The sequence below is a fragment of the Arvicanthis niloticus genome, chromosome 22 (assembly GCF_011762505.2).
Source record: "Arvicanthis niloticus isolate mArvNil1 chromosome 22, mArvNil1.pat.X, whole genome shotgun sequence".
Classification (NCBI taxonomy): Eukaryota; Metazoa; Chordata; class Mammalia; order Rodentia; family Muridae; genus Arvicanthis; species Arvicanthis niloticus.
Genome location: NC_133429.1, coordinates 10,423,654 through 10,450,832, shown reverse-complemented (window position 1 = coordinate 10,450,832; position 27,179 = coordinate 10,423,654). Strand labels below are relative to the sequence as shown.

At 46.8% G+C, this 27,179-nt stretch overlaps 2 protein-coding genes across 4 annotated transcripts in view; both read left to right on the top strand.

Annotated features, from left to right (window-relative positions):
* Window positions 1–27,179, top strand: part of Txnrd1 (thioredoxin reductase 1) — a 90,432-nt gene that overhangs the window by 30,936 nt on the left and 32,317 nt on the right. Inside the window, exons 1-2 of one of the 3 annotated variants that reach the window (XM_076919847.1) lie at window positions 17,880–18,036; window positions 19,234–19,361. The exons of 1 other annotated variant lie outside the window; for it this stretch is intronic. The gene's annotated coding sequence lies outside the window, so the exon portion shown is untranslated. Of the gene's footprint in view, window positions 1–17,810; window positions 18,037–19,233; window positions 19,362–27,179 lie in introns of those variants that run through there. One more of the 3 variants, XM_076919846.1, reaches the window with a different exon arrangement.
* Eid3 (EP300 interacting inhibitor of differentiation 3) lies at window positions 25,143–26,470 on the top strand. Its single transcript, XM_076919848.1, has one exon. The coding sequence runs from the start codon at window positions 25,260–25,262 to the stop codon at window positions 26,433–26,435; it is 1,176 nt and encodes a 391-aa protein (XP_076775963.1). The 5' UTR covers window positions 25,143–25,259; the 3' UTR covers window positions 26,436–26,470.

Sequence of the window (27,179 nt, the reverse complement as noted above, 5' to 3'; positions counted from 1 at the left end):
AAGCCATGTTAAATCTAAATCCTCCAGTGACAAATCTGGGAGAGACTAGTAGCTACATCTTGTCCTCTCACTATCGCAGTCCAAAAGCTCCCATCCCTATCCTGCCTCCTGTCTGCGCCTCTCCAACCCGGAAGTCCCGCCTACCTGCCAGTGATTGGTTCCTTTATTCATTAGGTGATGGTTCACAAGAAGTCACGTGTGTACATGATTCACTTCTCATCTGCAGCCCCTCCTGGGAAAGCGAAATTAGCACCAAAATATAAGCAACACCAGGGCTATCCACAACATGTAGCTGCCATGTGTGTGGGTGCCAAGGAGAAAATGTCAGATTCCCTACGGCTGGAGTAGTAGGCTGTTGGAAGGTACCAGACTGAGATCCTAGGATCCAACCTCAGATCCTCTAGAAGGGCTGGAGTGTTTTTAATATTGCTAGCCTTATCCCTTACTTTTTTTTTTTTTTTTTTTTGTGACAGCATCTGGTCTACTGTATATCTATCCCTGGCTAGCTGGCTAGTCTGGAACTACCTATTAGACCAGGCTAGTTTGAAACTTCCAGAGATCTGTCTTTTCCTCCCATGTGCAGAATTAAGGACATGTACCACCATGTACAGCATCTTTATTATTGGGGTGTGTGTGTGTGTCCCCATGTGTATGAACGTATGCTATGTATTGCATACCTGTGGAGGTCAGAAGCAAGCAAGCAAGGTTAGATCTCCAGAAGCTGGAATTATAGGCAGTAGTGAGCTTCCTGCCATGGGTGCTGAGAACTGAATTCCAGTTCCCTGTAAGAGCAGCAAGTATTCCTAACCTCTGAGCCCATCTCTCTAGCTCCAAGAATGCATTCTCCTAATTAGTGATTTCCATGAACTCTAGGCTCTCTGGTCCTTAAAAAAATTGTATTGTATGATAAAGGGATATGATTCTGAAGTTTCCTAGAAGTTTATTCATAGATTATTCGTGGCTTGTCTGTAAATGGTACATCACAGTCTCCTTTATCACAAATTCAAATGATACTTAGTTGTGTAAATTTGGTAAATATAACTTTTATTTATTCAATAAAATTTTGTTTTTTTACTATAATACTTTCACAATCTTGAGCATGTATATTTTATTTGGCCTTTTTTGTTTTGTGGTGTGGGGTGTGTGTGGGGTATGTGTGTGGGGGGGTGCATGCATTTGTTGGTGTGTGGTTTATGTGTATGTACATGTTCCTGTATGTGCACATGTGCATATGAGTGTATGTATGTACATATGTACAGGAGCTTTTATGTGGAGGACATGAATACGGATCTGTGGTAAGCCTTTTCTACTGAGCTGGGTGGCTTTTTCAAGGAGGTCGGCCACAGAGGAAATCACAGAACTGGGAAGACCTCCTCTCTGTGACTGTTAAGAATGTCCGCCCACAGGACAGTCACACCCACCCTTGGCCTCTAGGTACTTTGTGGCCGTGGACTTTGTGGCTGTGGTCTCCCTTGGTGTTTCCTGTCCTCGACATCACTCTGCCTAATAATCCTGGTCTGGTATTTACTGGTTCCATGGTGACCTCATAGCTTTTATAAACCTGTCTTCTAGCAAGTAATTCTGAAGAATATTTGGGTCAAGCACGAACTGAGATGGATTCAGGAGTCGCGTCAGGGACATATGAAAATCAGCTAAGCTGAAACTCTGTGGAAGGAACTGGGAGAAACCGGTTCATGAGTCTAGACTCTGGGGGCAAGAATGGTTGGTGCGGAAAATAGAAAGTTGCTTCTAGAGTCATGGTGCTCGTGGCTTTGTTGGTGGCTCAGGGTATGCCAAAGACTCAGGCCAACATTAGGGATGTAGTCATGCCTACATGACTACAAATGCCCAGTGCTCAGAAAATACCATCCTTTGAGCCTAGTAGCTCAAAGGGAAGCGGAGGCCTGGGCATGTAGTCTATCTAGACTCTAAGGAAGTAAGCCAATAGATAGGGGACCCAGCAGAGAAGGAAGAGATGACAGTCAGGATAGAGGAGTGTTTGGGGGTTCGTTTATAGGGTCAGGAGGAAGCCGATGTGTGGCAGCTCCTATAGACAAATTTCCATCATGGAGAAAGGAAGGTAACACTTATCAGGTGTTAGAGTTAACTGGCACAAACAGTGCTCCCCCCCCCCATCCTCTCTCCCCTCATCCTCTATCCCCTTATCCTCTTTCCCCTCATCCTCTCTCCTCCTCATCCTCTCCCCCTCATCCTCTCCCCCTCATCTTCTCTCCCCTCATCCTTTCCCCCCTCATCCTTTCCCCCTCATCCTCTCCCCCCTCATCCTCTCTCCTTCTCATCCTCTCCCCCTCATCCTCTCTCCTCCTCATCCTTCCCCCCTCATCCTCTCCCCCTCATCCTCTCCCCTCTCATCTTCTCTCCCCCTCATCCTCTCTCCCCTCATCCTCTCTCCCCTCATCCTCTTTCCCCCTCATCTTCTCTCCCCCCTCATCCTCTCTGCCACCACGAGTACCCTCCACTGTGGAACAGAGCAGAGTTTGTAGTTTGGTTTGCTGAATCTCGGAGATGTCCATGACCTTTTGTGACCCTCAAACTCAAACCTGTTCTCATAGCAAGGTGTTCTCTGCCATTTCTACTGCTTTGGCCTTGACTGTGTAAAAGCAGCCGTGGCAAAACTGCTCGTGGCTTAGCAAGGGGAGAATACCACCTAGGTGGGAGTCGTGGCATTTTCCACTGGAGCAGGGGAAGATGATGTCTTCATGAAATAATAAAAGTTACCTTTGGCGGGGGGGGGGGGGAGGGGGCGGGCTGAAGAGATGGCTCAATGGTTAAGGTGCCAGCTGCTCTTCCAGAGGGCCCAGGTTACATTCCAAGCACCCACATGATGGCTTACATCATTAACATGGTACTTCCTGTGCCAGAGACTTATGCGTGTTCTCACACTAAGTCTTTGAAATGCCATCAGTGGCGTGGGTGGTGACTTCCTTCTTACGAATGTAGAGAGACATTACTGTGCACAGGGGCTAGCTCTCTGGTGAGCACACTGCAGCTCCCAGTCACTTCCCTAGCCTCCTCTGACTGCTTCTTCAGAACCCTGTTGGCCCACCCCACCTGCCTTAGGCGTGATGTTTGTGGTATTGGTACTGTGATAGGTATTCCCTGAAGTCTGGGCAGCTTTTGCAATCGGAGGTTGTGCAACAGACCACCATGCCAGGCACATATTAGCCATGCCTATGGATGAGCAGCCTGCTGAATGGCTCACTGATGCAGAAAGCTGTGTGTATGCCTGGGATAGCTTTCTAGTGTCTTTGGCCTGAAGAACAGGCAGACTCTCAATTAATGTCAGTGAACATGAACTTAATACTGTTGCAGATTGGCTGCCCTCTTACAGCTAACAGCATGGAAAACAGATTTAAATTTTGAGAGTACTTAGGCCACAGTTTTTCCAAAGTATCTGGTCAGACATGTCACTAGCTTGGGGGCTCCAGTATAGCAAGGGGAGGGGGTACCAGTAATTGAGTCCCTTTTCATCTCTGGGTCTCTTATCTCACTTAGTCCCCAACAGCCTTATGGGGTTGATAGACTGAATTCTATTTTACAGAGGGGAAGGAGATGTGGATGGCTGGGGAGCCTGTTCATGGTTGTTGTGTCATGCCCAGACCTGTCTGGGCTCTGGGCTGCCTCTGCGGGGATTGCTTTCCTTAAATAAAGCTCCTCTCAAGCACAGACACCCTAGCAGAGCCCTGGCTGCACCACTCAGATCTTTGTTCCTTCAGCATCTGCTCAAGTGCTGGGTGCCGGCTGGCGCTGGCAGGAGAGAAAAGGTGAGCCAGGCATGCCCGCCTCACCTCGTTCTTAAGACCATCCTGCTTGTGGGTATCCACCTCCCTTGTAATCGCAATGCTATCTGTAAAGGAGTGTGAAGAGGTGTCAGATAGGAATCTTCTCAGGGAAAAGTAAGAGGCAAGGAACCCACAGTGAGGAGCAGAAACTCCTTACAAAATGTCACCACTTATCCACTGAGAGTGAATCAAAGAGGAGGGGCGGAGGGGTGGGCCAGGAAGAGGGGCAGGTTTTATCCTGCAGGAAGTGAGGGTTCCTGGAAGTTGTGTTTATTTATGAACTTTCATGTATTTATTTTGTATGTGAGCACAGAGCATGCATGTCACAGGGCGTGTGTGGTCAGAGGACAGACAGCTTTTCAGAGAATTTGTCACCCTCATCGTGTTGAGGTGGTGTCTCTCTCGTTTAGCTCTTGTGAAGCCGGCTCTGGACTATTTAGCTGGTGAGCTTTTGCAGGTTTTCCTGTCTCTGCTCCATCCCTCTTTAGGAGCAGGTGCAGGAACAACAGGCCTGTGGCACCACATCTGGCTTTTTTGTGGGCTTTAGGGGTTAAATTCAGGTCAGGCATATGAAGCAAGTGCTTTCCCCAGTGAGCCTTCTCCTCAGTCCTCTGTGTGAGATACATGCCTGCCATCACAGTGCCATGAGGAGTAGACAGGATTGCGGAGCCTTGCTGGCTGGCAGTCGAGCTCCAGGTTCAGCGAGCAAGGGATAGGGGAAGAGCGATGTCCTCCTCTGGTCTCTGCATACACACTCCAGTCAGAGAACAGTTCTGTGAGTCACTTTTCTCCTTTCGCCTTCACATGGCTTCTTAGGATAGAACTTCAGTCATCAGGCCCACAGAGCAAGGGCCTTTACCTATTGCGCCGTATTGCCAGCCTCCCTTTACAATTTTTATGTTATTATTGTTGCTGTTGTTGTTATTTGTATGTGTAAGGGTGTTGCCTGTATGTGTACACCATGTGCATGCCCATGGAAGTCAGGTGTTGGGTCCCTGTCACTGGAGTAACAGACAGTTGTGAGGCAGCATGTGGTGTGGGGAATCAAAACTACATCCTCTGGAAGAGCAACCAGTGCTCCTAACCACTGAGCCATCTCTCCAGCACCCTGGTGCCCCATTTCAAATTAAATGTCTATGTGTGTGTGTGTGCACACCTACTTGTCCGGGTGTAAACCATGTGCAGAGTACCCATGGGGATAAGAAGAAGGTATCAGGTCTCCTAGAGCTGGAGTAATGGTAAGGCAGCTATGAGCCACCCAACATGGGTACTTAGAATAAACGTGGGTCCTCTGCAAGAGCAGCAAGTGTCCTGGGCCACTGAGCCAACTGTCTAGCCCTTGCTTTTGTTTTTGAGACAGGTCTTCACTGTAACCCAGGCCCACATAGAGCTTTCAATCCTCCTGCCTCAGCTTCCCAAGTGCTGAGATTGCAGATGTGAGCACAGATGTGCGCCAACACTCCCAGTTTATGTCATTTTCTTTTTCACATGATAGAGTAACAGGTAAGTAGTAGTTTTATTTTACGTAGTGTTGTTGTTGTATTGAGGATTGTTTTCTTGGAACAGAACCCTAGGATGGCTTTATAAATCTATGTATGAACATTTCTGAAATTCTGGAGCCTTTGAGCTGGTCTGTACATAGTAACCCTGCAAGGTCACTACCCTCTTGGTACTTAGTGTGCAGGAAGAAATACTAATAGGCTTCTAGGTGTTATTGCTCTGATAACTTGAGAGGTCGAAAGCTGTGTTTGGGGGATTATTGATGAGATACAATGGTCAGAACTGTGTTCTGTTCCATTTCATTATTTCTTGTTATTTATGTTCCTCATGGAGTACTAGAACAGACACCTTAAACAGTGATGGCCAGGGGCCCTGCAGTAAACTCTGTAAGCACTGACCCAATTAGTCATAGTTCTGTGAAGCTGTCACCTCCCTGTTGCCAAGAAGGAAAGGCTGCAGGAGTTAAATATGTCACTCAAGGTTACATAACCAGCAAGGCAGCTGGGACTTACCACTGAGGAATATGCCTCCAGAGACCAGGATGCTCATGAGTGATGGTCACAGTGTGTGCCACTAACTTCTACGTGCGCACCGCACTCACACACACACACACACACACACAACACAACTGCATCAGTATTGTTCATGGACATACTTGCTACACTTGTTGGGGCCTCCGGATAGGCTCTGCTCATTATTTTCATTTATCTGTTTTTTTTTTGTTTTTGAGACAGTGTTTCACATTGTTGCCCAGGCTGGCCTGGAGCTCCTTTTGTAGCCCAGGCTGGACTCAAACAGTCATCTTCCTGCCTCTGCTTTTCCAATTCTGCTCTTATATAAACAGATGAAGCGGGGTGGACATCAGTGATTACATCATACTCACATAAGAATTATACATATCTTCAGCTTCCTGGGCACATTTCTGTTTTCCAAAATGTACAAGGAGTAGGGCTGAAAACAACCTTCATATTTCTCAAAAGGATGCTCTTAAGTAGAACAAACAAAATACATGGCTGTATCATACACATCAGTTCATGCCAGAAGGAAGTAGTGTGACCCATCCAGTTATTCTCCTTGCTTTATCTTCCTGAGGTGCTGGGGCCAAACCCAGAAACTTGTACATGGATGGCAAGTGGCTCGCCACTGGGTACACCCAGCTGTCCTCCACTGTGGTTGAGTTGTTAGATTCAAATTAAGGTAATGTTGTATGAACTGTAGTAGTTAATCAATGCCTCTTCTCCAGCTGTTTAGTTGTGCACTGGGCAGATTTAGATGAAGGTTTTTATAGTATAAACTTTGTTTAGTTGGTGCCCTAGTCAATTGGTCTCACGCTGCTAAGCCAACAGAGGGCCTCTCTGTTGTAAGTGATTCAGGTCGGGCTCTCTTCCAATCATTAGTCACAGTCACAGGTTGAGGGCTCGAGGGCTTTAGTTTCCTCATCTGTACCGTGGAGATGGGATGAGAGTGCATATAAACGACGCCTACCACAGTTCCTGATATACAGTCATAGCATGTAGCTCCTGTGACACTGGGCATCCATAAACATGATTCAGAGACGCTTAATAGCATGGGAAAATTTCTATATTGCAACATTTCACATCCTCTGTGAAAACAGGAAAAAAATTAAAATAGGTCTTGGTGAAACCTCACATCTTTCTTTAAGCAAGCTAAAAAGAAAGGAGGGCTGGAGAGACAGCTCAACGGTTAAAAGCAGAGATGGCTCAGCGGTTAAGAGCACTTGTTGCAGAGGACGGGGATCCTGTTGTCAGCGCTCACATGGCTGCTCACAGCTGCAGTTCCAAGGGATCAGATGCCCTCTTCTGACTTCCACGGGCACCAGACACGTATGTGGTGCACATAAATGTGTTCAGGTAAAACATGCATATACATGACACCTAAAATTCATCGGAAGCACAGAAAAGAGCTGAAAAATACAGATATTTGTGTTCCCATCCTTCAGTGTGCGAGGCACTGAGGAGATAGAGGGGAAGAAGATCTGATTGTTCTTTAAAAGAAAGGTTTTATTATTTATTGTTAGGTGGGTCTTTTTTGTTTTTGTTGTTATTTTGTTTTTAATTTTTTGAGACGGGGTTGTTCTGTGTAGCCCCGGCAACCCTGAAACTTACCCTGTAGACCAGGCTGGCCTCAAATGCACAGAGATTCACCTGCCTTTATCTCCTGAGTCCTAGGATTAAAGGTGTACACCACCATTGCCTAGCCTTAGTTTAATGTTTTATAACTATGTGCATGCACATGTGTCTGTATGGGGTAAGTGCGTATGAATGCAGGTGCCTTGTGCAGGCCAGAAGCACTGCATCTCCCTGGAACTGGTATTATATACCACCTAAAGTGCATGCTGGGAAACAGATTCAGGCCCCTGCGGGAGCACTGACCATTTCTTCATCCCTGTGGAAAACTTTAGTAGAAGACAGAATCACAGTCTGGGGTGGAAGAAACAGGAAAAATGAAGGGTGTGGCTGAGATTGCAGCCATGGAGTTTGGGCTTGGTGCCAAAGTTTGGGCTTCACCCAGAGATGGATATGGTGAGACTTCTAAGAAACACAGTAACTTTATTATAACCATGCTGTGGGTGTCCAAGGTAGATAGAAGCTGGATATGTACATGTCTAGATGAGCTGGGGTACAGGCTTGAGAAGGATAAATCTGTGGATAAGGTTCAAGCTTTGGGAATAAGTTAGAACTGTGTAGTAGACTAGAACCAAGATCTTCATTGGGTGCAGATCCTGGGATCCATCCTTCCTTTTAAGATTCCCTTAACACGAATTATCTGGCTATGGTTCAGTTTGGCTACATGTATCTTCCAAGCCCAGACAAAAATGGCTTAAAGCAGTATAAGCATATTTTTCTTTCCTGAAATAAGTCTAGGAATCAGTAGCCTGACACTGGAAATCCCATATCCTGTATCCCTCAGCATTTGTCTTCCCACTTGCTTTCTAAGGTGGGTGCCCAACCTAGCCATTGCTGGGAAGAGGGGTGAATGAGAGCACACCCCTTTCATCTAAGAATATCTCCTGGAAGTTACACAGAACAACTTGCCTAGACTTTTTGGCCAAACTGTCATCACTTAGCCATATACATACAAAGGGAGGCTGAGAAATGCAGCCTTCATTTTAGGATGTTGTATGTGTGGTATCCAGTTAGTGACACTTAAAACATCTTGTATTTACCTGTGGAATGGCTCAGACCGGCTCATCTGAACAGACAGCACAGCAGCTTCTACATGGGTGGAGACATATATGTCTCTAATTTAAATGACAAGTATAAGGCAGGTGCAGAGAGGCCTGGGAGCAAAGGCCAGTTGAACTCCAGGTGGAGACTGACTAACTTAGGTGACACAATGAGCCTCCTGTCTCAAAAAACAGAAACCAAAAACCAAATTCAAAACAAAACACAAATGTGGATGCTTTTCAGAGTGGTCTGGATGTGAGTGTGTTTTGTCTTTTTGGAGAAGTCAGTGACTGCCCACTGAACTGGAGGCCTAGTTCATGGTTTTGTTTTGTTTCTATCAAAGGCAAAATCCACTAATGATTAACTCTGAGCCTCGTCGAGACCAGTAGCAGGTAGTCAGGTTTCCTCCTCTACAGACACTGGCTTAGAGTTCCTGATAGTTTTAAAGGTTGAATAAACACTTTCAATCTGTAGACAAGTGACTTTTAAAAAGTCCTAGGTGGAGTATACACACTTCTTGTCTGCTGTTCGTGGGAAAGTTTGGTGCTGTGGAATCGTGCACATGCCCGGCATGGGCTCTACCACTAAGCTACAGCCCGGAAAAACGAACTTAATGTATCCTGTGGGACCTTGGTCAGTCTCAGTTAAAAGCAGGGCCTGGCAGGCAGGTCCGGCCTTCATGCTGTACGTGGCCCAGCAAGAAGTCATAAACTTCCTTGAAACCGTATGGGACACCCCGCTCCCCACTTTTTAAAATAACTTGGTTGCCTGATTCTTGAGTGTGAGCTGTGTTACAAGGTTGGCCTGGCAGATTATTAGCTACCTGTCGGGAAGATCCTGGGCTCCTGGCTCCCTCCCCTCAGCAGGTGATCATGGCAGTTTGGGCTTTTCAGGAGGAAGGAATTGGGTGTTTCTCACAGTATGAGGTACCTTGTGATGCGTAGTAAGGACGATGTGATATTTCTTTGATCTAGAGGACCTAAAAGCCGGCTACCATTAGTAATTAGTGCGTGGCTGGCTGGCTGGGGTGGGCGTGACTGATCTCCAGTTTTATAAGAGAGACATTTGAGAGTTTACTGGAATGGAGCCCACACCCCCTGAGGCTCTTCAGGCTGCGGGTTTTCCACATTAAAAACCCTTCTCTTCCTGCTGGATGTTCCAGCTGCTGTGTGCCACCTGGAATGGCTCTACTTGAGAGACTAGAGCCGGAGGATTTTGAGCTCAGGGGACAGGGACTATCTGGGGGAAGCCTGTCTCAAAACAAAGACAAAAAAAAAAAAATTTCTCTTCCTTTAAAACTAAGGTAGGACAGAATAGCTCATGGAGTATTCCTCATGGCCCAGTATTGTGAACACCTGAGGCTTGTAGGTACGCGGAACACAAACTTCACGTAGTGCTTCTAGTAAGTTGACTGAGGAAAAGCATGCCTTTTCTTCTTCCCAGGAAAGACAAACTCTGAGGAAGGAGTGTGTGTGCACTGTAGGAAACAGCAGGCTTGGGGCTGAGAGTTCGGATCAGTTGGCAGAGTTCTTGCCTAGCATCCAGGAAACACTGGGTTTGCTCTCCAGCCCCTCCTATCGGAAAATCCCAATACTGTAAAGGCAAGGGCAGGAGCAGCAAGGTCATCTTCGGTTACTAGTGATTTCAAGGCCATCCTGGGCTATGTGAGACTCTGTCTCTTAGAGACTTTCTTTTTTTGTTGTTTTGTTTGTTTGTTTTTTCAAGACAGGGTTTCCCTGTGTAGCCCTGGCTGTCCTGGAACTCACTCTGTAGACCAGGCTGGCCTCGAACTCAGAAATCCACTTGCCTCTGCCTCCCGAGACTCTGTCTCAAAAAAGAAAGAAAGAAAGAAAGAAAGAAAGAAAGAAAGAAAGAAAGAAAGAAAGAAAGGTGAAAGGAAGAGAGAAATGCTATAGACTGGGAATGTAGCCTTTGAATTAGCTCATGGGCAGGGTCTAATGTGATATAACAAATTGTGGATAGTTACTGTGAGTGACTCATGCAAGGAGGAAGTGAAAGCTTTCCAGCTTTAGACTGTGTTCAGAAGAACACTGTACGATGCAAATATTGATTACCCATCACATTCTTAGGCCTTCTGATACCTCACTCCACAGCCGCCACATGAGGTATAAGTATTATTTATCAGCACGTCACAGATGGGCAAACTGAGGCACAGAGATGTACCAGGATGTGTCCAAGGGCACACAGCTTGCTAGCAGAAAGGCCAGACTGTGGTTGCAGAGCAGGCTCCCTCGCTCTTAGAACATGCTGCATGTCAGTAGGAAATTAAAGGAGCCGGCAGTGGGCTCAGCCTAGAGATTCATGCTAGAGGGAACGGCCCCATGTCAGGCAGGATATCGGGGTCCCTTGGTGCAGCGTGCAGGCAAGTTAACGGTGAGCCTCAGGACAACGGTGTGCATTGTGTGTTCTGAGGATGCAGGGATGTTTGGGCTGCTAGAAGAAGAGACACCCAAAGAAAGACATCTGGTGCCCAAAGAGCTCCTGCCACCTAGGCAAGCCACAGCTACACACTCAGGGTTTTGTGCCTCGGCTGGTAGCTTGAAGTGTTTATACCACAGACACTGGCAAGTGCTACAAGTCAGGGTTCCTTTGCCCTTATCTGCAAGGTCCTCTCCACTAACACCTAGAAGCACAATCCCAAAACACCAGATGCATTCAAACCTGCAGTGTGTCTCTGCAGGGAGTGAGCACCATGCAGATAGTGCATGGTAGAGAGAGATGACTCACTGGGAGATCTCAGGCCAGTGACCCAGCCTGGAGTTGGTCATCTGTGAATGGAGATGACACTAAGACTCTCCAGGGGCTGTGGCCAGGACTAAGAGGCTGTTAAGGCCCTGCATGGAGGGCCTCAGGCATTGAGAGAAGTGTGAAAAGACATCTTTAATGCAACCTGATGGTAGAAAGGAGAGGGTCGGACTTGGGCTGTGTTTGAAGGGGGGTTGTCTTTGTGGGGGTCATGGTCACCAGTTAGGATTTCAGAGTTCCCAGGATGGATGCTGTGTGGACAAAATCTTCTCTGGCCTCTGTCAGAAAGCTCCTGCTGGTCTCTATATCTTTAGCATGTTGCTTTTTATAATTTTTGTTCCTCCATGTATATTGATTAATTGTAAAACAGTGGATTTATAGATAGGAATCCCTAGGGCTTTTTTGTTTGTTGTTTTAAAGAAAAAATTTTAAAAGTGTTTATGTGTATGGCTGAGTGCTTGCATGCATGTCAGTGCCCTATATGTGTGCCTGGTACCTATGGAGGCCAGAAGAGGGCATTAAATTCACCAGAATTGGAGTTATAGACAGTTATGAGCTTCCTTGTGGGTGCTGGGAATCAAAGCTGGGTCCTCCGGAAGAGCAGCCAGTGCTTGTAACTGCTGAGCCATCCTTCCGGTCTTTTTATTGTGGAGAGAAGATCTTCACTATGTAGCCCTACCTGACCTGGAACTTATTACTGTTTCTCAGGCTGACCTAAAACTCAGAGAACTTGAACTGTGCCCCCCAAGTGCTAGGATTAAAGGTATGCACCACCATGCCCAGTAGAACCCTGGATTTTTACCCCAACTCTAGCATGACTTGCTTTGCTAATACTCTCAACTTGTACAATCCTCATTTCTAGTATCTTATGGGATTTCATTGAGCATGTGCGGAAACGGGCCAAGCACTTTCTTGCCTTTGATCCACAATCTGTCTCTGGTTCACCTCCCTTTATACAGAGACATATTGTTTCCTTCCTGAGACCTCAGTTCCTTTTTGCATATTGCCTGCTCTGCCTGGGACATTTTGCTCATGAGGTGGCTCAGGCACTGGGGTGGTGCTCTCAGCCCTGTTCTTGTAGCTGGGGGCCAACAAACTTACCTCCTTTTACTTCTGTTCTTTTTGTCTGTAAAATGGGACAAACAAGACTATTCCCCCTTACCCAAATAGTTGGAAGGACTGACTAAATTAGTCATGTACAGCTTGGGTTCACACACACAGCACATACCCAGTCCCGATGGTTCCTATTCACCGTTCCCACCTCTGTTATTTCTCAGGCTTTGGGTTAAGGCTGCTCTGCCTAGGAGCCCTCTCCAGTGATGCCACACCCGTTTCTGCTTCCCTTCCATGTATTCAGTGGAGCTTGTGGACCACCACATTGGGCATTCTCCACAGTCCAGCCACCTCTCAGGCAGATGACGGATGGGATTCTATTCAGATGACCAAGGTGTTTTCACGGCTGTCCCGGCTTCCCCTTGAGATAGACCATGTTTTTAAAGGTGAAATTCACCTCTCTGGAACTATAGGAGACCCCCTGACATTTGTCATGTTAAAAACATTTTCCCTTTATGGAAAAGATACAATGTATATAAGTTAACTAGTGATAGCCTCAATATCCTCAATCTACAGATTTAACCTCTGGACAAATATTTACTGAGTGGTTACTACATGTGTACACTGTATTAGTGCTGGGCATAGTTACATTTAAATCAGTTAGAGTTAAAGAAAATAAACAGATCCTTACTTGTGGGAGCTCAGTAGTCACTTGTACACTGAGGTGAGGGAGTGCAGATAAACATCTCCCGGGCACCACGGAAGTTGATGGCCCCTGCTATTCTAGAGGAGGCGACATTGATCAAATAATCATAAATAGAATATAATCATAACTGTGCGAACATCAGGTGGAATGACCACCTGGCGCTGTGGCACATTTCATAGGACTTGGCTTCCTTGATGGCATCCTCAGGGCAGACAGGTTGGAACTGGATTTGTGGAGCACTTGGGAGTCAGCAAAGCCAGGAAGCTTGGTAATTAAAGGGCTGGAGGCGGGCTAATGACTGGAGGGCAGGGGAGGTTTGCTTTAGATGAGGAGGTGGAAGGACCATGAGGACCCTGTGGAAAGGAGCTCAGGGAGCTGGGAAGCCGAGGAACTGGCCTCTACTTAGAGATGGAGCCTGGCTTTTACTGCAAAGCCCCACTGAGTAATAAAGGTTTGTTTAAAGAGGGTGGCTCTGTAGTCACCTTGTCCTTTTCTCCGTGGGATTGGGCACGCGCTGTCTGGATTATTCCCTCAGTTCCACCAGTATGACAACGTGTTCTAATCACTCCCTTCTTAGAGGAACAAAAATATAAGCAGAAGACCCCAACATCATTGCTCTCATCCCGTGTCCCCACTCCCTGCTCCTCACTGTTGAGAATGAAGCCTTGGCCCTGCCTACAGCTCTGGCAGCACTGCATCGCCTCCTTCTACAGGAGCACTTTCCATCGGCTTCCTTGAGACTTTATCATCTTTGTCTTCTTCCTGCGTCCTCTAGCTCCTTCCCCTGGGCCGGTTCCTTTTTCTCTTTGTAATTTGGTATTCAGAGCTGTCTCCAGGCCACCTTCATCTCCCTAAATAAGCTAACTCCCTGGGTAACCTCATCTAGTACCAGAGTGTGAGAATTAGCTTTCTGTGTCAAGTTGACCCAGCTGTAGTCACCCTCTGTTAGTTAAACACTAGATACTGTTATGAAGGGATCTTAGACGTGTAATTAACATTGAAATCAGTACCCTCAGAGTGAAGATTACTGCCTATAACTCTCAAATGCACATGGGCTTTATCCAGCTAAGTCAAGGATCCCAGAGGCCCGGTGAAGAGGAAGCACCCTCCCTGCAGGGTACCACTTGACTCTCCAGCCTGTGGGCTGGAGATGTGTTGACCTTCTAAATCACTGAACCAGTTCTTTTAGTTTGACACAGGGTCTCCTGTAGTCTTGGTTGGCCTCAAACTCCCAAGCTAAGGATAACCTTGAACTCCTGATCTTTGGCCTCACCTCACCAGCAAGGCAAGGGCCTTCACTGTTAACTGATTCCCTTCTCACTTCACATCCCTTTTACACTCACACCCCACTGCTGGGTTTTCTTTTTTCCTAGAAAATCACAATATATGGAGTATTTTTTATCCTACTGTTTGTTTATTTTTGAGACTCTTGGCTGCCTTCAAGATTACTTTGTGAACCAGGCTAGCCTCGAACTCATAGAGATCTGTTTCCAGCCTCCGAGTGCTGGGACTGAAGGCATGTGCCACCATGCTCAGCTAGTGCATGTAGTGTATGGTATCATTCATATTGGACTCCCCTAATTTCTCTCTGATTTTTACTTTTAGCTCTGACCTCCAGATCTATAAATCTAGTTGCCTATTAGAAATCTCTATTTAGAGAGAAAATTAAAAGTACAACTCTTAAGTCAGACTGTGGATTTGTACCCGGCTGTCACTTTCCTTCCCTGACTGTCCCTGTCCCAAAGAGTGCCACCACTGACCCAGTTGCCAAGGCTGACATCTGGATCTGGATTGTAGGTTCTTATCTTTCTTTGGCATCTCTCATTCCAACCTTTGCAAACCTGTGTTTACCCTCAGATGTAGCCTCTGCCTCACTAGTCCGAGTCTTTATGGTTTCTGCCTTCAGACTTCCTCCTGGCTCTCTGGCAGCCTGGCTGGGTGAGCACAGCAAGCTCCCAGCTTGATGCTTCTTTGTTTCTAGTGTCCTCTGCTTAGAACAGTTCCCATGGTGCATGCTTTCTTTTCCCTTTAGCCTCTCCCGCAGGGACAGGGATGTGCTTAGATATTTCCTACCTCCCTGCTCCCTTTATTGTTCTTTGGAATGCGGAGAGCTCTTCCAACACCCACCTCACCCCATCCCCTTGTGAAAGGATGCCCTGACGGCTTCTATGGAATGAGAGGCACACAGTGTGTTTGTGTGATGACAGACATGATCAGGTACAGGTCACAAAATTGACGGTGACCGAGGGGCGTCTTTCTGGATGAAGGTGTTGAACAGAGAAGGTAAGAGCTGGTGAGAGAGAACCTTGCTTTTCTTCTACTGGGAGCCATAGTAAAGACTTGAGTGGTTTGCTCACCATGGGGAAATACTGGGAAGTCCTGTCTGGCTGACTCTGGTTTCTTAAGGTAGAAACTAGGTCATGAGCAGAGAGAGGGCAAGACGTGGCAGTGCTGTTAGAAATTCGAGAAAAGAAGAAGGAAAAGATGGAAGAGTCATTGTGGCCGCTGGGAAATATGACAGGGAGAAAGGGTTGCTGGGCAGGGCCAAGGGTAGATTTGAGGTTTGTGGCCCTGCCCTCCTCTCTACATGTTTCTCCAACAATGGTTTGCTGCCTAAGTAGGGTGCAGACTATGTGGATAGCTAGCACTAACCGGAGTGGTTCTTAGCCGGGGCTGGGGTTGGGGGGAAGGAGCACACACCTTTATTAATCCCAGGACTTGGGTGGCAGAGGCAAGCAGATATCTGAGTCTGAAGCCAGCCTGGTCTACAGAGCAAGTTCCAGGACAGCCAGAGCTATACCCAGAAACCCTGTTTTGACAAAACAAACTTACCCAAACAAGGGTGGGTCCTGCCTTGTCTGGACCATTGAGAAACCTGGCCTTGATCTCAAAGGGCTCTAGAGAGATGAAGGTCGGAGTAGTGATTACTGTAGCTGAGTGTGCTTTCTGTAGCTGGTGTTTTACAGTGCTGTTGATGCAGCAGGATCACAACCATTGTCTTAGCTGAGATGACAGTTCAGAAACAGAAGGATTTTTTTCATCATTTTCTGAACTACACATGCTGGGGAGACAAGAAATCAAACAAGGGTTTGCTTTTCAAAAGTTTTGACAGATTCAGAAAATGTGCAATTTTTTAGTAGGTACTTGGGGCCACAAAGAGAGAAGGAACCCCACCCAGAGGAGGTGACTTTTCAAATGAGTACTGATGGACTACATTGGTTTTCAGGGAAGAAAGATAAGAACATGCACAGTCAAATCGATTTAAGGTGTTGATTAAACAGACCTTTGACTGAGCAGACCTTGAGCTATGGGAAGGTGAGGAGCGGCGTCTTCCCTTAACCAGTAACTAAACTGGACTAGAATCCAGCTCTCTGCGTGTCCTCACCGGAGGTGGGGGGAGCTGTCTTAGCCACCTGTGCTATACATAGTCTGCTTATCTTAAGAGCAGTGGGGAGTTGAAGTGGCTTACGTGGTCTTTTCTAATATGGTATTAGAAGACTCTCAACTGTGATCCCTCTGACCAGTCCATGTAAGACATTTTCAGGGTCAAGCTATTGGAATTCTATAAAATCAAGGTAATAGGTATATTGTTATAACTCAGTGATATAAAAAGCCTCTCTGTGCGCCATCATACTCTTGAAATAAGTTGCACTGTCTAGATTTTTAATAACGAGGTGCCCATGGCCTTCCCTTACAGACTGTCCCCATACAGAGTGCATGGGATAAGGCAAACAGAACTCGGCGTAGAGCTTGACTCGGGAGCCAGGCATAATCCAATTTTCCATCCCCTGGTCCTTGACTAAGTTTGTCCTGGACACTTTGGAGCTAGGCATTTTGTAGCCACTCCTCATACCTGAGAATCGGGGGGCTGCCCTGGTTCAAGCACTGCTTGTGCACACGAGAAGTGAGCAGTGGCCAGTGTGGGCGAATCGTCTCGTCAGCCTGCGCGGTGTGTGTACATTTACGCACGTTTCTTACTTTCACCTTGGAAGAGCCTAGAAGGAATGTAGGGAGGCCGCCCAGTTTTCAGGAGGTGTGGCCTCAGGCTGTTAGGAGCCAGCAACCCTCTCACCTAGTTTTTTTTTTTTTTTTTTTTTTTTTTTCACCCAGCTATTAACCAAAGTAGTGGGTCAGACAACTAATTCATTCATTCATTCATTCATTCATTCATTCGCCAAGCATTCTTAGTAACCTAAGGGCAGGGAGGCATGAGAGGACAAGGCCTTCTTTGGTCCATGCTGGTGGTGGTGGTGTGCCAAGTGCTAAATATAGTCTGTTTTCCTTAAGGCGAACAAGACAACCCCAAGCCCAATTGGGACGAGGAGGAAGTATTGTAAGGGGAATTAGTCATTTCTTTTCAGGGTTACTCAGGATGAAGTAGGCATAGCTTTAAAAAAAAAAAAAAAACCCAGGGAACTTCCTTAAAAGAATCACCAGACTTGACTAATCCATTACCTTAGGGCAGTGGGTCACTGACTTTGCAGTCAATTAGATTAATTTTTGGATTTTTTTTTTTAAACCTAGTTGGCAGGGTCACAGCCAGTACCAGGGGCATCAGAACATCTGTATGGGTGCCTGGAGTCAATATTTTTAAAGTTCCTCATGTGACTAACGCAAGCTTGTGTAGATAGCAGCGCCTGAGGGCCGAGGCCGGCTTACTCACTCCACACTCTTACTCGGTTCTGGTTCCCAACATTCTTTGAATAGCAGCCGCGGCCTTTGGGCCGGGGGGCGGTTCCGAGCAGCGAGGATGTTGTACCGTCCAATTAGGAGCTCTCACTTTGCAGGGACGCCAGGCACGGGTTGCCGGGGCTGCGCGAGGACTGGATTTTTGCTTTGTCATTCTGACACGGGCACTTCGCCCGCCTACTAAGAGCAGGGCGTGGCTTCCCGGGGACACTGGGAACCTGCAGCTCTTTATCCTCAGTGCGCTTCCGTCAGGCCTCGCATCCACGCGGGAGGTGCGGGACGCCGACCCCGCGGGGCGAGAAGAGCTGGTGTTTTCATCTTCCTTGCTCACGTAAGCGCTATGTTAGTGTGGAGCTGAGCGCTGGGGACCAGGGATGCATGGGACGGTTGCTGGCGGGCCTGGGAGCATCGCTCCCGGGGTGGTGATTTGGAAATGTCCGGGAGGGGATCATTTAATATGTGACCGAGAGGGCTGGGAACAAGCTAGGGTAAGCTCTTACTTAGAAGGAAGAGTGCAGAGGACAGCCTGGGTCACAAGCTTCAGTGTATGGGGACTTAACTCTGACCCTTGTCTGCTGGTGCCTGGCAAGCTACCAGAGAAAATGGGTAACCTTTGTAGAGCAATGATGATGAGGTACATATGACACTGTGACGAATATGTATATAGATTCGTGATTACATTAAGAAGTTTCATGCCTTACAAATGTTTTCACATCCTAAGCCCCATGAAACTCCTTGGAATTGTCAATCGCATATGTTTTCAAGTGGCTTGCCTTTCTTGACCCAGGCAGTTAAACAGGGCAGCTGGGACTGTAACACAGCCCTTCCCTAACTGAAGGAGGCGGTGCAGGCTAGTGGTTAAGAGCAGAAACAGTCCTGCCTGGATTTGAGTCCCGCCTCCAATGTTGACCGGCATCTCGAACTAGTCCAAGTGGGTTGACAATATGTTGCTCGGTTTCCCAACCTGTGGTAATACATCTAAAAGTACAGTTGTGAAGACTAAATGTGTATATATAAAAGTATATATGTTTACATATATAAAATCACTGTTGGTACTAGTATTAAATAAGTATGCTTTTAAGTGCCGGTGTCAGTATATTATATATGTAAAAATACATATGTAAAAATTGAGCTGTGGGCTCCATTTTTAACAGTCCCAGACTTTTCTGGGTTCACTCCTTTGTGAAATAGGACCACCCTCCCCTGATGTCATCCAGAGCATGGATGGACAGGGTCTTTGTGGGCCTTCGTTTTTACCCGCGGTTTCAGATTCCCAGGAAGCCCTGGGTGATGCATTCTCCCGGCGCAGTGATCAAAAGCCAGACCACGCTGTGTCAGGTGTCAGGTGGCCGCGAGGCTGGTGTCTTTAGCCGCCCTCAGAGCTTTTCTGAGTTTTGGAGGTCCTGGAGGCCTCAACAGCCCGGCTGCTTGCGGGTCGGAGTCCACTGGCGGGAGTGACCGAGGGCTCGTGGCGTCCCGGAAGCCCCGCCCGGAGAAAGGCTCACTGCCGCTCTGCTTTGTGCCACAGAGGGCGGCGGGGCCTTGCAGCGGCGCGGCCAGCGGAGAGGCCGCGGGAGCCGCGGGAGCCGGCAGCCGGCAGCCGGCGGAAGGCGGAAGGCGCGACTGGTGGAGGGCGGCCATGGTCCAGCCCTGAAGGTAGGAGCCGCGCACGATCCCCGATCCCCGCGCCGGGCCACTGCAGGCTGGGGAGCCACGTGCTCAGATCCCTGAACCAGGAGGAGCCAAGCCGTTTCTTTTAAAACGATCGACTGTTCAAAGTGCCCTTTGCTTGGGTTTTTCCTCTTGCAGTCTTCAGTGGCAGGGTGAATAGCACTGGAAAGTCTTGAGAAAAAAGGCATCAGGAAATGCGTACTCCTTCCTCATCGGGCCGCCCCATCACCTTCCTCTTAATTCTCTGAGGCCTGGAGTACTGAGAAACGTAGGCTCCGGGTAACAACCAGGAATCCTCTGGGTTGCATTTGTTTCCTGTCAGGCATTTCTTTCTCTAAGTCAGAGTTGAGTGGATATAAAGGAATCTAGATGTACCTTTCCATGGCAAGTATGCTGGACATCTCTTTTTGGTCCGTCCACTTGGGTGGGAGGGGTGACAGCCTGTAAAATTGCAAAAATGCACGATGAGACAGACACCAGGCGGTGTGTTGAAGTCAGAGGACATTGTGGAGTCTGTTCTTAACTTCCCCTATGTGGATCCTGGGGATCAAATCCCAGTCTCCACACTTGGCAGCAAGTGCCATTCCTCAGGGAGCCATCTCTCCAGCCCCTCTGTTTCTCAGAAGTAAAATATCCTGCAACATTGGCTTTCTTAGTAAACTTGAGGCCTGCTAGGCTAGATGTATGTGTCATTAAGAAGGATATTTACAATTACTTTGTATTTTTATTTTTGAAGAGTGAATGTAAGGAATGGAAGTAAACTTCAAAGGCGAATAGCAAATGGGTGGAAACTAATTAAGGGAGCTAAAAGAATTCACCTTTAACATAATCTGCCACTTAGACCTTCAGTTTGCAAGTGAAATAACAAAGACCTGGCCATGTCTTCCTAGGGGACGGGGCTCCGCCCGTGCTGTAAATGTTTATTGACAAGTTACAATCACTTGTTTCTGCAAAATCTTATTCGTGTTTCTCTGACTTTCTCAATTTCATATGACCAGTTAGTCTTGGAGCCATGAGTGAAGTTTGTGACATGCACTTCCCATTTGCTAGCTACTCATACGGAGTTTAAGTAAACCAGCCATTCTCTTTCCTACTTTCTCCTGGTTTTAATGAGCTAAAAGAAAATGGAAGGAGACAGAACAGGTAAGACTACTGACTGGCTTGAGAATTTTGAGCCACTTGCTAGCCATGGTGAGGACATACAGATGAGAGAGGGAAGGACTCAGTAGGCACTGGTGACTTCTTCTTTTTTTTTTTTTTTTTTTTTTTTTTTTTTTTGGTTTTTCGAGACAGGGTTTCTCTGTGTAGCCCTGGCTGTCCTGGAACTCACTCTGTAGACCAGGCTGGCCTCGAACTCAGAAATCCGCCTGCCTCTGCCTCCCAAGTGCTGGGATTAAAGGCGTGCTCCACCACCGCCCGGCCACTGGTGACTTCTTAAAGGGAGTTTGAATATATGTGTTCCCCCCCCCCCCCCCCCCCGTGTATGTGCCAGGATTGAACAGGGCTGTAAACATTCTAGTGCTCTACCACAGAGGTATGTTCCGGGGCAGCATTTACTGTGTTTGTAATGCTGGCAGTGAAACCCAGGGCTCATACACAAGCAGGTGTTCTGCTACTACATTCCTAGCCCTTCCTGTTGTTTTGTTCTTTCTTTTACCCTCTCTTCCCCCTGCTTCGCCCCCCCCCCCCCCCTTTGAGGCAGTCTCCCTATGTAGATCAGGCTGGCTTTGAACTTACTGTGTAGCCTAGGCTGGCCCTGGAATTACTGATCATCTCCTGCCTCTGCCTTTTTGAATGTTAGGATGACAGCTGCTAGCAGGCCCGGCAGCATTTCATGTTATTTTCAAGTCAAGATTACAAGGATTAGAATGTATAGGAGTTCAGAGTTTAAAAATTTTTTTTGTTGCATTTATTTGTGTGCAGGTGTGTGAGTGCTTGAGCGCAATGGTGTTATGTGAAGGTTAGGGGATACGATACTCTTCTTTCTCTCCTACCGTGTGGGTCCTAGGACTTGAAAGTCAACAGTGTTAGGGTTAGCAGCTGGCTCCCTTTCCATGGCTCTGATTCCAGAGTTTTGAAATTCCCTGTGTAAATGCCTCTCTTGGTGGCACTGAGAAGGGGTGGGCACAGTGAGTGGAAAGGTACCCACTGGAATACTGCCACAGTTAAGCCTTCAGTAGTATGATGGATAAGTCCGGGGAGGTGAGATTAACAATTGGTTGCATGAGACGCAGTTCCTTTAAGGCAGTAACTGAAGAGGTAACTGGCAGGCAGCAAAGCATTGTGAGACTTGCATCCAAGTAGATGGAGCACAGTTGTGGTCAGTTCCTGGGTAGACAGTCTCAAGCCCACCCTCTGTAAGGTTAGCCACAGCCTGCCTCTTCCCTCTTCTTCTCTCTTCAGAGAAAGATGGTCATTTCCTCTTGCCTAGATCACTTGAAGCTTCTCACGCCTCCCACCCCGAACTCTCCCTCCCTAACCTGCCCAGGGCCAGTCTTCCTCATGGCCACTTCTTGTTGCCTGGTCTGCTTCCAGGATAAAGGGCTCACTTTTCCTTTCTTTGTTATGTGCTTTCTTGGACCTGAGCCAGCCTGGTTTTCTTTTCATCATCTCTGCTCCCAAGCTACTGTTAGCTCCTGGAAATAGTGACACCTGCAGTTCCTTAGATTTCTCCACTCTGCTGGTTTCCTTCCTTCAGTTCCTGTCTAGACCCACCCACCTTTGCAGGTAAACACCTCTTCAGAGAAATGCATCATTTGGCCAAACTACTTGTGTGTTCCCACAGCAACCCTCCAAATTCTTCTTTCTGGAAAAGGAGGAATCCTGCCAAAGATAATTTTCTGGTTTGCTTATGAAGGTGGAGAGGTAGGCTTGCTTTATGTACCTGTGTTCACAAGGGTATGTTAGTAACCAAAGCTAAATGGATATGCCTATTACTGACAGTAACAGCTGTGTGTGTGTGTGTGCTGGATTCTAAGTTCTCACAACTGCCTGGCAAAGGATATGGTGTCAGAAAATGAAGACCTCCGTAGTGGCCGGAGTGCACAGCTCTCCAGGCAGAGGCAAGGCTGCATGCCAGACCACCTGCCGGTAGAGCCCACTGTGTCCGCCCTGCTCACACCTCTGGCTTTGCGGTACTACTTCTGAGACACCCACCTGCTCCTGGTCTGATTCTTGTGCTTGTGAGTTAGGATGGAGCCCATGCAAATGCCAGGATTGATTCCTAGCATACTTGTGGCCTGGAGTAGACTGGCCATTCATTTGAAGCTTACTGGATGAGACTTCATTCCACTGTGCCTACTACATCAGAAGGATGATACACTTACCCGGCTTTCATTTGTCTTTTAGCTCTTCATATGCATTCCATAAATTAGCACCGAATTCACATCCTCATTCCATAAATATTCATTAAGTAGCTGGGACATAAAGATTCACTTAAGGGGAGACTTTAAAGGTAATGATTTCATTGAAGGTGGGTTGTCGGACATGAAACTCTGAGCTGTTCAGAACTGGTTCTGAGAAGCACATTGGGAAACAATTTAGAATTTTACATCTGGTTGTCACAGTGCCTTTCAGCTTGGCATGCAGGCGAGCCTTTGTCAGTCAGAAAGAAAGAGGTCACATTAGTTAGTTTATCAGGCAACTGTGCTGCCAGCATCAGGCTAGGCGTTACCTCTAATGCAGATCTGGATGATATAGACACTTAAAAACACTTTTCTTAGAACTTAGGGGTAGGGTAGCTCAGTGGTATAGCGGGGTTGCCTGGCGTGCCGTGGCCCTGGGTTCAGTCCACGGTACTACTAGAAAATGAATGCTGTCTGAGGGTTTCCTTGCTGTGAAGGGACAACATGACCACAGCAAACTCTTTCAAAGGAAAACATTTCATTGGAACTGGCTTGCAGATTCAGAGATTTAATCCATTATCATGCTGGAAAGGATGGCAGCGTGGAGACCCACATGGAGCTGGAGGCGCCCAGAGTTCTACATGTTGATCCACAGGCAGCAGCAGGAGACTGTGTGCCACACTGGACATAGCTTGAGCATAGGAAACTTTAAAGACTTTCCCTCAGGGTGACACATTTCCTTCAACAAAGCCACACCTCCTAATACTGCCACTCCCTATGGGCCAAGCATTCAAATACATGAGTCTATGGGGGCCATACCCATACAAACCACCATATGTGCCAACTGATGTTTTTCTATTAAAAAAAAGTCAGTTACAGGTTTTAACGCAGAGTACCCAGTAGACTGATTTTGCAAATGAGAAAACTCAATTATTCTTAGATTGGAAGTAGATGGAAATTATAGAAGCATTTTTTTCTTTTAAAGATGTGTGCCTTTAAATGTGGGTATACACACATTGAGTACAGAGACCTGTACATCCTCAGCCTAAGAATATTTTTCTTTTCCTAACACCTAAAACAACAAAAAATACATCATTGCTTTGTATATAAAAGTATCTCTGAAATGCTTTGGAATGTAGTAAGTGCGTACTCAGTAGTTAAAACCACTGATTATATCATTTTAATTCTGTATGTTACAATTCTCATCTTACAATGAGGGACGGTGGTGGCCTCCGGTTTAGCCACCAGTCTAAGCTAATACCAAGTAGATAAAGACTAGGACACAGGCTTGTCTTCCAGTCTGTTTTAAAATTTTAAATTATGTGTATGTCTGTATCTGTGCTCGAGTGAATGTATCTCAAGTGCATGCAGGTGCCTGCAAAGGCCAGAAGAGGTTGGGGTCCCTGAGGCAGAGTTAAAGGAAGTTGTGAGCCTCAGTCCTCGGGCAGAGCTGCAAGTGCTTGTTAACCTCTGAACCATGTCTCCAGCCTTTTCAGCCCATTTAAAAAATTAAAAATTAGTATTGTGATAAATGTATGATGTATGTGTAGACATGAGAACCATGGTCCATGTGTGGAGTTCAGAGGACAGTGTGTGTGTAGGCATGATTAACATGGTTCATGTGTGGAGTTTAGAGGACAGTGTATGTGTAGGCATGAGAACCATAGTCCATGTGTGGAGTTCAGAGAGCAGTGTATGTGTAGGCATGATTACCATGGTCCATGTGGGGGTGTGATGTTCAGAGGACAAGTTTGTGGAGTTGGTTCTTTCCCTCACTTTAGTGGCTTGTCTTTTTTTGAAGGTTTATTTTTAAAAGTGTGTACATGTACACATGGTTGCCAGTGGAGGCGAGAAGTGTTGGATCTGGAATCACAAGCAGTGGTTGTAAGCTACCCTATGGGGTGCAGAACTCCGCCACTGACCGAGTGTGCCCTCCACCAGGTGAAGCTTTCTGTGGTGTGAGTTGGGTATGTGCCTGTTGTATTTAGAAACAAAACACTCCTCACATTGTTAAATCGAAGCGTACTGATAACTTCAGCCACTTAACTGCTCCGTGGGCCTCTAGTGAGCTGGTGTGTGTTTCCCAAAGCGTATTATTCACCCAGTGGGTGATATAACACAGATGGTATTAAAAATCTTCAGTTTGCTCAGCTTCTAGGATTCAGGTTAACCCCCTCTCTAGTATATAAAAGCCTTGATTTAGCTTTTGGCAGGCTTCCAGATAAACAGTTCCTTTGCAGAATCCTGCCTGCCCACTGTTCTTCCACACTTGAGTGGAGATGCTTCTAAAATCGCTTTTGTGTGTACTGGTGTGCGTGAATTAGGATGTACTTACCCTCTAGGCAGAAAAAGAATGCTGAGCTTTGGCCTGACCCAGGCTTCGGCAGGAGCCAGTGCTGGAGGTGTGGTCACGGGTGAGCTGGGGGGCGGGGTCGATTGCGCATGAGCAGGAGGCCTCTGTTCCAACGGCTTGGCTTTTCTGTTGCTACCTTTCCGTTGGTAGTAGCCCTTGGAGAGCTGTTACTTGCGCACCACCACCATGTCTGAATTAAAATGTTCCCTTACTGGAGGCAAGGAAAAAAGAGAGGAGCTAGTCAGAAGCTTGGCATGGCAGCACCTGGTGAAGCATGGGGAGGAGGAAGAAGAGGCACTGCTGAAGGAGGAAGACGAAGAAGAGGAGGAGGAGGAAGAGGAAGAAGAGGAAGAAGAAGAGGAGGAGGAGGAAGAGGAAGAGGAAGGCCCAGACAGTAGCTCGGATGACCTGAGCCCCGAGACCCCCTGCATGCACCCAGACCTCCTGGAGCTGGCGGTGGACCGGGAGAAGTGCCGCCGCATCCGCAGGCAGTACCGGCAGCTCATCTACACTGTGCAGCAGAACCGCGATGACATCGTGAACACGGCCAGCGACTCGCTGACCGAGGCCCTGGAGGAGGCCAATGTGCTGTTTGACGGGGTGAGCAGAACCAGAGAGGCAGCCCTCGACGCACAGTTTCTGGTTTTGGCCTCTGATCTGGGTAAAGAAAAGGCAAAGCAGTTAAACTCCGATAAGAGCTTTTTTAATCAGGTTGCCTTCTGTGACTTGCTGCTGGTGTTTGTGGGCCTCAAGTGGGTGGAAGAGGAGTGTGAGGAATTTAGCAACTGCGATGATAGCATAGCTCTTTGCTTCTGGAGCATGTTGCACAAGGAAGCAATGGCCTGGATGCTGAAAGCTGAAACGTTCCACTTCATTTTTGGTTCTTTTAAGGCAGAACGTTCTGCACGAAAGCCCCGGCTGGAACATCACAAAAGAGCTTGCAAAATGGAAGGAAATGGGGATATGCCCACAAAGTTGAGGAAGCTGGATGTGCATGCTAATCAGGAGACGACAGAAAAAGAAGTAGAGAGAATCTTGGGATTGCTGCAAACCTACTTTCAAAAATACCCCGATACTCCAGTGTCGTATTTTGAGTTTGTGATTGATCCAAACTCATTCTCTCGCACTGTGGAGAATATCTTCTATGTTTCTTTTATTATTAGGGATGGCTTTGCAAGAATCAGGCTTGACCAAGACCGACTGCCAATTCTAGAGCCAACTAATGTTAACCAGGTGGATGAAGAAAATGATTCCTGTTCTTATGGCAGGAAACAAGGAGTTATATCTTTCAGTTTACAGGACTGGAAAAATATTGTCTCCACTTTTGAAATATCAGAGGCTATGATCAAAAACTCATACTAAAGAGTTTTATTCATCGTGTATGACTCCATTTTGAACTAACATCGCAAAAATGGAATCTAAACAGAAACGCAAACTCTAGTAAACTATTTTTAAGAACAAATGAAATTGTCTACTGTGCAATGTATTTTACTTGATAACTTAATAAGGTTGTAATCTTAAAAGTTCACTATCATGCTTATGGGAAATTTTTTTGAAATTCATACGAAACTCTCAGTAAGCTCCTGAGTTTCTTAGAAGATATTAGCCAACTTGTTAAAAAAAAACCAAAAAAACAAAAAACAAAACCCAGGACTCACTGTGATACTGAATTTATCTCTGACATGGCAAACTAAGGGTAAGGGGGCTTTTCACAAAATTGGGGAAAGAGTGAGAAAAAAGACAAGTCAGTAGTATTACAACTAAAAAATCCTAGGTGACATGCTTCTTTTGAAAAAGTGGATCTCTGTATTCTGAACTTTGTTTTTGATAAATGAATTTAATAAAAGTGTGTGAGTGTACGGTCAGACTGAAGTAACTAAAGCTTCAAAGGTAGGTCCAAATTAGACAACAGGAAGGCATTCTGGGTTGTTTTGTGTTGAGACAGAGTCTGCCTACAGAGCTCTGCCTGTCCTGGAACTCAGTGATCTGCCTGCACCTTCCTCTGCCTCCCACCACACTAGGTAAGCAGACATTCTATCTAGGTAAGGTCAGATGTGTTCGATGAGACAAGTCAGCACACGAGAGGATATGCAGGTTTATAGAAAA

Coding starts and splice junctions, on each gene's coding strand:
- Eid3 (XM_076919848.1), top strand. CDS start 25,260: ATGTCTGAATTAAAATGTTCCCTTACTGGAGGCAAGGAAAAAAGAGAG.